General features: G+C 40.0%; 1 protein-coding gene across 3 annotated transcripts in view; it reads left to right on the top strand.

The window, feature by feature from the left end:
• P3H2 (prolyl 3-hydroxylase 2) overlaps positions 1-12,922 on the top strand; it is a 164,968-nt gene that overhangs the window by 138,864 nt on the left and 13,182 nt on the right. For all 3 annotated transcript variants that reach the window (XM_054482456.2, XM_063662557.1, XM_063662556.1), the window contains exons 8-13: positions 373-467; positions 8,790-8,917; positions 9,469-9,564; positions 10,427-10,577; positions 11,441-11,558; positions 12,556-12,631. In XM_054482456.2, coding sequence (XP_054338431.1) covers positions 373-467; positions 8,790-8,917; positions 9,469-9,564; positions 10,427-10,577; positions 11,441-11,558; positions 12,556-12,631 — 664 coding nt within the window. The remainder of the gene's footprint in view (positions 1-372; positions 468-8,789; positions 8,918-9,468; positions 9,565-10,426; positions 10,578-11,440; positions 11,559-12,555; positions 12,632-12,922) is intronic.

Genomic DNA, 12,922 nt, shown 5'->3' with positions numbered 1-12,922 from the left:
TTCAACAATTGTTCACTGATGCACTCCATGTTCCAGGCCCCATTGGACACTCTGAGCATTATAAAGATGCTCATGATAATTTTTTTCCTACTTGAGATTAGAGTCTAATCTGAAGAGAGTTACGTTATGCATACAATTAATTGTAATAAAGGTTGCTAAGAAGATTTAGAGGAGTGAAATAGGGCAAACTCACTGAGGAAATAGAGAACTTCCTAGAGGCAGTGACATTTAATTTGACTTTAAAAGACAGGTGAACTTGTTTACAACAACATACACAATACAGAGTCACAGACTACCTGGGTAAAGTATTCTTTGCCTTTGAACATCGTTATTCAACGACAAATTGCCATTTTAAATTTTTTGAATGGGCAGGGTCCCTTCAGGAGTGAACGTAGAGGGAGCAGAAGTTCACGGATTGTCAATGGGAAAAAAGCTATCACCCAAGATAGATCGAGACCTAAGAGAAGGTAAGTAGCTGTGCACTTTTACTCTATAAAGGAGGGGAAGGGGAAGATGGGGCTTGACCAGTTCTTTTCCAGATCAAGGAAGAACCCACTTTCTCTAGAAAATAAAGAATAAGACTAAGCTACTACACTCCCTAATAGTCTGAAAGCAAGACTTAAAAAAAAAAAAAAGTCTTAGATTTGTGTATTATTACCATAGGTTTCAAAAAAAGAAAAAAAGAAAAAGCCTCCAAATTCACTGCCTCATCTGTTTCCCAAGGAAACTTGCATGGTCATCACCAGTCTCAGAATACCAGAGGCTTAGCAATTTCCTATGGTTTACTTCTGTTACACAGTCAGTAAGAGCTAGGTAGTGTGGGACAGACTATATCAGAGGAACTTGGAGAGGAGACCAGCCACATGGGATATTAGATTAGTTAACCTTAGATGCTTGAAGCACATAGATCTGAGCAGGGCCTTTAGAGAAAGCAGAATGTAGTAGGATGCATGGATGTAGAGGGAACCATTCTAGTGGTTAAAAGAAACGGAGCAAAGGCACAGAGATGAAGCGAGCGGAACATTATGTGCCTACTTATGTAAGATGAAAATTAGTAGAGACACAGGTGGAATGTTGCCAAAAACAGTTTTTAAGTAGAGCCAAGCATTGTTATATTAATAAAAACTATTAGCAATAGTAATACTAACAGCAGTAGTAATTCTTAACAATTATTATTTCTATATGTTTTATGATTTCCCAGCAAATTTGCACACAATTTATTTGCATACTATTTTAATACTAATAGCACCTCATGTGGGAAGATTTAATGGCTTCTCTGAAGTCTCAGAAGCTCAGAACAGGTTGAACAGGCATTTGAACCCAGACATTTGACCCGAAATCCCATTTTCTCTTCTTCACCTGCTGCATGAAACATAGAATTGTGTAGATACCAAAAATGTATCATCTATTGATTAAAGAATTGCAAGACAAGAGGCTTTCAAAGTGCTGCATTGGGAAGCTGTACAGTACTTCTTTCCCCAGGAGACCTTGTCAGCACATTCCTCTGATTTGAAAACTTTTGGCTCTCTACAGCTCTCACATTTCCCATCCCTTTCCTTCCTTAGCTTCCAAGTCAGTTTGAACCAGTAAACAGGATAATATGCTCATCTAATCTGACCTGGACCTCCGTTTGCAGCCACAAAGCCCAAGCTGTTTTACAAATGCCAGAGAGCTTCATGGTCAGCCAGAGTTCATGTTGCCTTTTAGGCTGAGAAATCACCCAGGAAGTTCATGCCAATAAGCCAACACATTGCTGTAAATGTTTGGGAAACTCCAGGACAGTTGCCAAATTTCAAAGCATTTTTTTTTTCCCTGGCTACCAGGGAATCTGGTGTCCAGCAACTGACTAGAAGGTTAATAGAAGAGCAGAACAGAAGACTACATGTGATAGAGAAGGATCATGATTAATTGGGCTACCCAAATCCACCATTTCTATAGAATTGTCTAGGATGAAGTGGCTAATGGATTGTAGGATGGAATGTTTTCTGGGCACTTACTGGTCTGAAGGAAAAAAAAAAATTTACCTACTGTACTCTCATATTCAATACAGAATACTTCTGTGGCCGGATGTGTGTGAGGTTTTACCCACACTACCAGTAATTCTCCAGTGGATAGTAAATGAGTGTGAAACAATCCAATTCAGTTCTAACACTGTCTCTCTGTAAATAGTGTCAGATACCACAGGTTAAGGGCTCAGCCCACAAGACTGCTCCCATTTCAGATGCCAGTCGCAAGTATAAGTTGTTACCTATACTTCTGACCAACCCCTCATTGACCAGCTATAAACCAGTGTTCCCATGATCCTGACTTCGGGTTAGGTTAATTTGCTAGAGCATCCCACAGAACTCAGGGAAACTCTTGTGTTTAATGGTTTATTATAAAGGATACAGATGAACAGCTAGATGAAGAGGTACATAGGGAAAGGTATGGGGGGATGGGAGGAGAAGCTTCCATGTCCTCCATGGGCAAACCACCCTCCCAGCATCTCCACGTGCTCAGCAACCTAGAAGCTCATCAAATCTTGTTGTTCGAGAGTTTTTATAGAGCTTAATCTGCAGGCCCCAAACTCCTTTCCCAGAGGTCTGTGGGTGGGGCTAAAAGTTTCACTTTCCTGATCACTTGGTCTTTCTGGTGATCAGCCCCATTCTGAGTCTTTTTAGGGGCCTTACCCTAATTCACCTCATTGGCATAAACTTAAGTGTGATCAAAAGGATCTCATTATAAGTAAAAAAGGACACTCTTATCCCTTGGGAAATTCCAAGGGATTTAGGAGCTCTGTGCTAGAAACAAGGGATAAAAACCAGTATATTTCTCATTATATCATAACTAAAAAGCCTGTTGTCCAGTTGTCAGATACCTAGTTAGGATCTAAATTAAGAACAGTTGTAGATAGAGACAAAGTTTCCAACCAGAAAACACTTTCATATCTCTTTTGTTTTTTGAGGTGGAGTCTCGCTGTGTCCCCCAGGCTGGAGTACAGTGGCGTGATCGCAGCTCACTGCAATGTCCGCCTCCTGGGTTCAAGCGATTCTTCTGCCACAGCCTCCTGAGTAGCTGGGACTACAGGCACATGCCACCACACCCGGCTAATTTTTGCATTTTTAGTAGAGACGAGATTTCACCATATCGGCCAGGCTGGCCTGGAACTCCTGACCTTGTGATCCATCCGCTTCGGCCTCCCAAAGTGCTGGGATAACAGGCATGAGCCACCACACCCGGCAACATTTTCATATCTTAATCTGACTAAAAGAGGATGTCAGGGAGGCATGTGTCGCAGAATAAAGTATACTTCAGCTATTCTCATCTTCCCCAAAGAGACTGTCATCTACTCTGGATGCCTATCAGTGTTTAGTATTTAGTATTATTCCTACTGGACGGCTCCTAAGCATTAAGATGGGGTGACCCAGGGCTACTTACATCCCACAGTGGCTTCAGTCTGTGAAACATGAGTGATATGGAAACTCACTAAAAAACATTGCTGTCACTTGTCCATTCTTTTTTTTTTTTTTTTTTTTTTTTTTGAGACAAGAGTACAGTGGTGCGATCTCAGCTCACTGCAATCTCCGCCTCCTGGATTCAAGTGATTCTCCTGTCTCAGCCTCCCGAGTAGCTGGGACTACAGGTGCATGCCACCATGCCAGGCTAATTTTTTCTTTTTTTTCTTTTTTTTTTTAGTAGAGACGGGGTTTCACCATCTTGGTCAGGCTGGTCTTGAACTCCCGACCTCAGTTGATCCACCCACCTTGGGCTCTCAAAGTGCTGGGATTACAGGCCTGAGCCACCGTGCTCAGCCCACCCACCAGATTTTTAAAGGTTGTGCTGGATATGATTCCACAGTCAGTAGGGGGATAGTAGAAACAATGTTGAATAAACTTGGAATCAGGAGGCTTAGTTTCTGGGATTATCTTAGTCTGATATGCTCCACAGTGATGAAGATCTAGTGACTCAATTTTTCTGGGCCCTATGATTTTTATCTATAAAAGAAGGATAGTAACTGTTTTAAGATGGTAAACATAGAAAATTCTTCTTTTTTTTATTTTAGAGCCAGAGCCTCACTCTGTTGCCCAAGCTGGAGTGCAGTGGCACGATCTTGGCTCACTGCAACCTCTGCCTCCTGGGTTCAAGTGATTCTCCTGCCTCAGCCTCCTGAGTAGCTGGGATTACAGGCATGCACCACCATGCTCAGCAAATTTTTTTTTGTATTTTAGTAGAGATGGGGTTTCACTGTGTTGCCCAGGCTGGTCTTGAACTCCTGAGCTCAGGCAATCTGCTCGCCTCAGCCTCCCAAAGTGCTAGGATTACAGGTGTGAGCCACTGTGCCTTGCCCTTTTTTCTTTTTTTTAACTGTAAAAGGCTGTACTCATATAAGGGATTGTTAGCCTGCCTACACCATGATGCTTTGTGTGACACTATCGAATTTCTGATAAAGTGATTCTTCTTGCCATGAGCCAGACAGTGAGTACAAGGGAGTACTTTCTTAGATGATCCCTTCTTATTGCAACCAGAGAGTCAGAGCCAGGCACATACTTTATAAATGAGGGAAGAATTAACTTGTTTGACTAAATCTTCTTGGGCTGTGGTTAAGAATTGGCTGAAGCCATCAAATCAGGCCCCAGAAACCACAATTTATTGGACTACATTTTTATTTTTATTTTAATGTTTTCCTCTGTCTGGTGTGCTACTAGTCATTAAGCTACCAGCTTAAGACTGGTAGTCATATGGAGGCTGGTTGACTTGCCTGTTGAATGATAGGGTTTCGTTTATCTTTTTTTTTCTTTTGGTTAGTTGATGGGTGATGGGTCGTTTTTGTTAAATGTACGTGTGGAAATTATCTGTGTAAAATTCTACACTTAGTAATATTAATGATTATGTTAGCTACATGAAAGGCAGATTTCTAATGCAGATTCTCCCGGAACACAAGATTCAGATATTGAAGACTCCATGTTGCATTCTTCCTTCAGTTGATCTTTGCATGTTACTTGTGGAATGCTAGTAGAATTGTCAATATCCCAGTAGCCTTCTCTTAAGGCTCTACGCTTATTGAAGTGTCTCAATCAGAACTTAACACAGTATTCCAGGTGTAGCTTATTAATTCAACAATAATGATAGTAATGATAATACATACTTATAACGGAGCTTAAGACTGGTAGACATTTTCCTGAATATTTTATTTTTGCTTACTTTCAAAATCATATTTTGAAAATAAGCTAATTATGTTTAAAATAATACACCTTCAATGTAGAAAAAGAGAAAAACTTGGCAAAGTATAAACCAACATAATACAATAAATCTCTCATCTGTCTTTCATTTCTATTTGAGTTTTTATTAGCAAATGCTTTTCAGTGAATCTACAAGTATCTTTCTTCTTGAAGGAACATTTCTTTTTATACTTCTAAATTGGAATGGAATATACAGTTCACTTTTCCAAACATTCGAGGGAATGCCTGTCTCAATTTGACTACAAATTTTAATCAGCTACATAGATTAGAGCAGCCTTTTCCAAATTTCGTTCTATGCTAAGACATTTAGGGGGGATTTTTGAAAGACTACTTGGCTGGGCGTGGTGGCTCATGCCTCTAATCCCAGCACTTTGGGAGGCTGAGGAGGGAGGATGGCTTGAGTCCAGGAGTTGAAGACCAGCCTGGGCGAGTCCCTGAAAATAAAAAAATAACAAGACCCTGACAAAAAAAAAAAAAAAAAAAAAAAACTAGGCATGGTGGCGCACGCCTGTAGTCCTAGCTACTTGGGAGGCTGAGGTGGGAGGATTGCTTGAGGACAGGAGGTCAAAGCTGCAGTGAGCCGTGATGGTGGTGCTACTGCACTCCAGCCTGAGTGACAGTGAGACCTTGTCAAATAAATTTTTTAAAGACTATTTTTTTTATTGCTGTGAAAAAAAATAAGAAAATATAGCAGCTTATGAAAATATCCATTTATTATCTCATAGTTTCTGTGGGGTAAGTGTCTGCAGAGAACGTAACTGTGTCCTTGGCTTCAGGATCTTTCACCGGCTTCAGTCAAGTTGTTGACCAGGGCTGAGAATTCAGTTCCTAAAAAGTTGTTGGACTATGGCCTTTTAGTTCCTAGTTGGTTGTTGGCTGGAGGATGCCCTCTATTCCTTGCCGTATGATCCTCTCCAGTACAGTCGCTTGCTTCATTACAGCATGCCAGCGGAGAAGGCAAGAGACTGAGAAGGCAAGATAGAAGTTGCAATTTTATGTAACGTAGTCACAGAAATGACACCTTATCACCTTTGCCATATTCTACTGTTTAGAAGTAAGTTCCAGGTTCCACTCGCACTTGTGGGAAGCAAATTGCACAGCTGTATGAATGTTGGGAGGCAATGATCATTGCAGCCCGTCGTAAAGTCTCTGCTGCAGGAAGGAAGTTGGGGGAGTGGGGGAGGGAGAGAATTGTATTCAATTAAGGTTGAAAACTGCTGCATATTATATTACTACTTAGGACATTAATAAGGCCTGTTCACATATTAAAAGTTCTGAGACGTCCTCTTATATTTTATTTAACCCAGTGCTTTCCCAGAACTTTCAATGCAACACAATTTGAGAAATTGTGAATTGTAGAAAAGCATATTCTTCTATTCAACTAAAAGATGTGATACTGAAACAGGGGGCTTATGGATATATTCTTGGGATCCAAAAATTCCATATTTATAGATTTTAATCACAATTTTCAAAAATTAAGAGAAGCAATTAGGGGTTATCTAAGGGATCAGCTTCTAGCCAGGTGGTATCATGGGATTCCACAGTTCAGTGGGCACAGTTATGGTCATATTAATGCCAATTAATAATACTTCAATGATTAAAGACTAGAAATAAGTGAAATACGATGAACTTATAAATAATATATTAAGCTCAGATGAAAGCTGATATGGTTTGGCTGTGTCCCCACCCAAATCTCACCTTCACTTGTGATAATCCCCATATTTCAAGGGCAGGGCCAGGTGGAGATAATTGAATCATGGGGGTGGTTTATTCTCCCGGTAGTGAATAAGTCTCACGAGATCTGATGGTTTTACAAACGGGAGTTTCCCTGCACAGGCTCTCTTGCCTGTCACCACGTAAGACATGACTTTCTCCTTCTCTGCCTTCCACCATGATTGTGAGGCCTCCCCAGACGTGGAACTGTGAGTCCCTTAAATCTCTTTTTCTTTATAATTACCCAGTCTCAGGTATGTCTTTATTAGCAGCAAGAAAATGGACTGATACAAAGGCCAAAATTAATCATGGTACATTAAGATTGTGTAGTAGTTTAACTAGAGAAAAGTTGTGGTAGAATAGTAATTTCACACCAACAGTACTATAAGGAATCCTGGCTCAAAAGAACCCAGACCAGATCAGTGAGTAGAATATTCATGTGGAAAGTAGCTTTTTATTTTCAGAAAAATAACATTAACCATTTCATTTGTTGAATGGAATTTAGTTCATTTTATGGTCTTGCTTTTATTTAGTCTTGTAAATTGGTTTGGGTACTGTATGAAACTACTAAAATAAATAATGTGAACATAATTTTGTGATTGCATATATAGAAGTAAAATTAGAGTAAAAATAATTTGTCAGCACTGGAGCTCCTTAGGGAACTTTTGCTTTAACAGATAACCGAACATTACTCTAGATTGAGAAACACTGCCTCATTCTTTTAATATTCCATTAATCATGAGCTGTAGTGAGTCTTTTATCCTAGCTAGACTAATAAACATTTAGATAGTGCTCTTCCCTAGGCTGACTAATCTATTTTATAAAGTAGACATCAATTTCAATTGTCTCTTCTTCCTCCAACAGAAGTGTTTTAGGCCAACGTGTTGGTGACTTTTGCTAGACCTGGGGTGGCAGGGAGTTGTGCCTTCCCTATCCCTGCTGTCCTTATCTTCAGCTGTTGCTATGGACAAGCACGCATCAGGCCCCTTGGGAGTGTTATAAATGGTTAGAAGCAGTGTTTTCTTTTCTGTTCAATTTTCTGGTTCAAAATGTTTGCACTGTGCTACATCAGAAGATTTCCTCTCTATCAGAGGCTTTGTCCTTCAGTCCTACTCTGAAAAAATGTCTTTGTCGGGTCTGGATTTTATAATTTCACAACCTAAAATGTGACCCAAAAGCATCACCCTCTGAAGAGCCTATCTGGAGCTAATTTTTATAAACTTGTGGCCTCTCTCTGGGCAGAGAGTAGGTGCCTAAAGGAAACCCTCCTGTGTGGAAATAGAAACGTGAAGATTTTGCCTAGAGAATAGAGAAAAACACTCCAAAAGCAAGACAACCTAGGGTCTGTTGTGTGGTAGGAAGAAGACTGAGGAGGAGTCAAGTGACTTGGGTGTGACTACCTGAATCACCTGGTGAAGGTGTTGCTCTAGACACCAGTGAAACTGAGGTGTGCATGTCATACCTGGGCACCCAAACATGCAATCTGTGGTGTTGCGACAGAGGTATGAATGAGGGGCTGTGAACAAGGGTGGGCTTTCTCAGAAGAGAGTCCTATGAAATGCCCAGTCGCCATTTTGGGATCAGCATTAGAAACAAATGCAAAAATAGTTCTATCTCTCCCAAAATAATGTACACATGTAACATTACTATGACATTATGAGGAAACCTGATAGACATCTTTCTCCTGAATCTATATTGTGTTTATCAAGCTTCCTAATTTGCAATTTGTCTTTGCATTTCTAAATATTCATGAAGAAACGGACTCACTCGAATTGCACATTGAAAGCTGTTTGGTATTCTGTGCTTCCTCTCGGGGGACAGAGGTAACAGGGAAGACAATGTGCTCTGTTCCTTTAGGTGGTCCTCTGCTCTATGAGAACATCACATTCGTCTACAACTCGGAGCAGCTGAACGGGACTCAGCGGGTTCTCCTGGATAACGTCCTGTCGGAAGAACAGTGCCGGGAGCTCCACAGCGTGGCCAGTGTGAGGATCCGGAGAAGGAGGGGAGCTCACTGCACTGGCCTGCCAAGAAGTTGGAAGTGCTTTGGTCCTGGTCTCATCTGGAGCCAGACAACAAGCCCTGAAATATTGCTTTCTTTAGGAGAAAGACATAAATTATTTTTGAGGAACTTTTATAGCCTTTGGTTTGGGATTATTTTAGTTTTCCCAGGTGGGATCTGGAATAGCTACTGGAATATTTCCTAGCCCAACAGCCATCTAGCAAGGTCCCTGCCTATCATATAAAGTTGCTGGAGAAATCCTTTTATTTTAGTTAATAATTAGCCAATATATCAATAATTTACATTCTTTTTATTTCCATAAAAAGTGACAGTATTTGATAATAAAAATGTAGAATGAAGATTAAATAAAGATATCTCTTTTAATTAAAAGAAATAGTTATACCAGCATCCTGGAATAAAATGGGGATGGTTCTTAGCATTGACTAGAGTTCTCAGCTTTCTGGCAGCCAAAGCAGAAAAAGACCCAATGAATTCATAGTTATCATTGATGACATATCTTGTATTTGCTTCCAGGGAATCATGCTTGTTGGTGATGGATACAGAGGAAAAACTTCACCCCATACGCCCAATGAAAAGTTTGAAGGTGCAACTGTCCTGAAAGCACTCAAAGTAAAGTCTTAACTTCTTTTGGGTTTGAGCTCCTTAGTGTCAGCCTAAGGCTTCTGTAAATGGCAGATATAAGAAAGAAAAAAGTGGCCGGGCGCAGTGGCTCACACCTGTAATCCCAGCACTTTGGGAGGCCGAGGCGGGCGGATCACGAGGTCAGGAGATCGAGACCACCCTGGCTAACATGGTGAAACCCCGTCTCTACTAAAAATACAAAAAAATTAGCCGGGCGTGGTAGTGGGTGCCTGTAGTCCCAGCTACTCGGGAGGCTGAGGCAGGAGAATGGCGTGAACCTGGGAGGCAGAGCTTGCAGTGAGCTGAGATCGCGCCACTGCACTCCAGCCTAGGCGAGAGCGAGACTCCGTCTCAAAAAAAAAAAAAAAAAAAGAAAAAGAAAGAAAAAAGTTTAGAATATATACCTGTCAGGACAGTTGAAAGAAGCAAGCGTGAAATGAAACCTTCATTGTATTTAATCATTCCTCCATTCAGCCATCAACTTATCAAACTTTACATTTCCTGACAAAAAAATATACAATCCCTCTTTGTAAGATCATGATCTAATAGTGAAAACATATTCAAACAAGAAATTATTCTCTACTGCAGGAAGAGTTGTTAGAGAGGACGGTAGAACATATTAGAATAGAAGAGAAGAGGAACCAAGTAGTTTTAGCTTTCCATCTGTTATTGGGAAGAGTTTATTCCAATGGCACAACGTCCTAACCAAAATCCACAAATATGTAGTAGCCTTCCCCTTAGTCAATACAGACATGATCATCCTATATTGGCTCAATGCAATCTAGTGCCTGTTTTTCTTACGTCCTCCAATGAACCCATTTGTTTCTCATGTTCTTTTTTTTGTTTTCAGTCTGGTTATGAAGGTCGAGTCCCACTGAAGAGCGCTCGTCTGTTTTATGATATCAGCGAAAAGGCTCGAAGGATTGTAGAGTCTTATTTTATGCTGAACTCAACTCTGTATTTTTCCTATACACACATGGTCTGCCGAACAGCCCTGTCTGGTGAGATTCCAGTCTGAAATGGTTCCCTTTTACCCACAATACATTGGGAAATGAAACAAGGCAAAACAAAGCTCTACAGCGTGGTAGATTAATATTTTAGATGAATTCTAGATTTCTAAAACAAAAGTAGCTTATGAACTCTTATTCTGCTTCTCTCGTTTTCTTCATTTTGTTTCTCTGAAGTTCCAGAAAACCCTCATTCTGAACATTTTCCCTTCCAAATCAATTTTCCCCAATTGCTGAAGTCTTGAAAAAAAAATGCTTTTCTGCTGTAGGTTTCCCATTTTGAGGAATCAGGAAGATGGAAATCATAGTCACCATGATGTCTACCAGCATTAAGTGGAAGCATAGAAGATGAAGGGATGATTGAAAGAAATACTCTTAAAAAGACTGGGACCTCCTCGGTCCCTGCTCATCATTATTTCTCCTCTATGTCTTATGCCCCCCGAATGGGGTGGGGGTAAGAATGCTGTCACAGGAGTAGACTTTTACACTTGGGAAGTTTTAGCTGAATTAAATCTTGTTTTTTTAAAAAATTTTCATTTCCTTCCCATTGTTTTGCTGCCCTCCGTGAAGTACAACCCATGAAACGCATGGGATTTGTTCATGTATGTTTATATCAGAAATAACTTTTATAGCTGAAGAGACAGGTGTGACATGCTCAAGGTTTCACATCCAGTTCATACCAGAACCAGACCAGAATCTTAACTACTTGTCCACTGTTTTTTTATCTGTTCTTTCCTGTTGTCTGCCTCCCCCTATTTGCAAAGATCATCAGGACTGGGAGAAGAGAGATTGTCAGTTACTTTGGTGGAAGTTGCTGCACTTCATTTCTCGTTCTTCCCTATTCCCTTTTCTGGCAGGTCAGCAGGATAGAAGAAATGACCTCAGTCATCCCATCCATGCTGACAACTGTTTGTTGGATCCAGAGGCCAATGAATGCTGGAAGGAGCCTCCTGCTTACACATTTCGAGACTATAGGTATAGCTAGAACCTGCTTCAAAACAAAGCTTTTACCCAAGAATTTTCAAACAATGAAAACTGTAAAGGTGCTCTGTTTTGCCTGGCGTTGTGTTCATATCTCCAAGGCAGAAATTCTCAAATAATCTTCTGAAGCAGCTGCCATAACCAATAAGTGACATTATCATCTCACTTTTATCTTAAAAATTGTGCACATTTTGCATCCCATTTCACAAAATGTCCATTTGTTTTAATACGAAAAGTAAATTTTATGTTCTTTTAAAAAAATTCCTGTTCTCCCTGGAACATATTCCTTGTGGTATGTGTATTTCAGTCAGAATACAAGGGCATGGAGTCTTGGTCTACATAAGGACTTTATCACATCACTTATCTTTATTCACACCCAAGAAGAACGATGTCTGCATTTTATAAATAACACACTAGAAACTCGGGAGAAAAGAAGGTCCTAACCTATTGAGAGATATTTCAGTGTGTAAGGAATCAGGAGTTATAGTCACCATGTGTTCATCGTTACTACACTGTACTCTATTCCAAAACACTTATTAAGCACCCGCTATCTGCAAGGCGTGGCTAGGCCACAGGGAACTCTCCAGCAAGTTAAGGAGAAAAACAACAACAAGAACAAAACAAACAAACAAAAAATCATCCTTTAGAGTTATATAAGGGAAAAAGAGAGTTGTAATTAGGGTGGGCAGTTTCAGAGGGCTAGATTAAATTAAAACCAGTTAGGTCTTCTGTGGAGGAAGTGAAATGTGAGACAAGCTTTGAAATATGATTACAATTTTAATAAAGGTGGCATAAGTAAACTCTTCAGAGGAATAACCCAAACTCTATCTGATCTTCTCTTTAAGAGTTTGGAGGGCCAATTATGTCAATGTGTAGTTCAAAGGAAACTTACTAATGGAGGCTGGACAGTACATCACCAGTCTTCAGTATTCTATTACCATGCCATCATAAGCATATAATAATACAAATGGTTTTCTCTTCATTCTTGTAGTGCTCTCCTCTATATGAATGATGACTTTGAAGGAGGAGAATTCATATTCACCGAGATGGATGCTAAGACTGTGACTGTAAGTAAACCTATTCTTGAATACTTATTTAGTATTGTTTAGCTCAGTATTGCCATTTTTCTAAGGACTTACAGACTGTTAGATTTCAAATACTTCTGAGCTCAAGATTTCAAGAGGTTAAGAGAGTTTCAGTAAACGTATAGATCATAAACTGTTAGACGTATCCGTAAAAATCTAGTATGTTGTAAAGATGAGTAAATTAAAGAATTGAGATATTAAGCATTTTATCATGATCATATAGCTAGTTAGTGTTAGACTTGGAAGCAAAACCTAGGTCTTCTAATTCTTTGT

The sequence above is a fragment of the Pongo pygmaeus genome, chromosome 2 (assembly GCF_028885625.2).
Source record: "Pongo pygmaeus isolate AG05252 chromosome 2, NHGRI_mPonPyg2-v2.0_pri, whole genome shotgun sequence".
In the NCBI taxonomy this organism is placed as follows: domain Eukaryota; kingdom Metazoa; phylum Chordata; class Mammalia; order Primates; family Hominidae; genus Pongo; species Pongo pygmaeus.
This window is presented reverse-complemented; position numbering and strand designations above follow the sequence as displayed.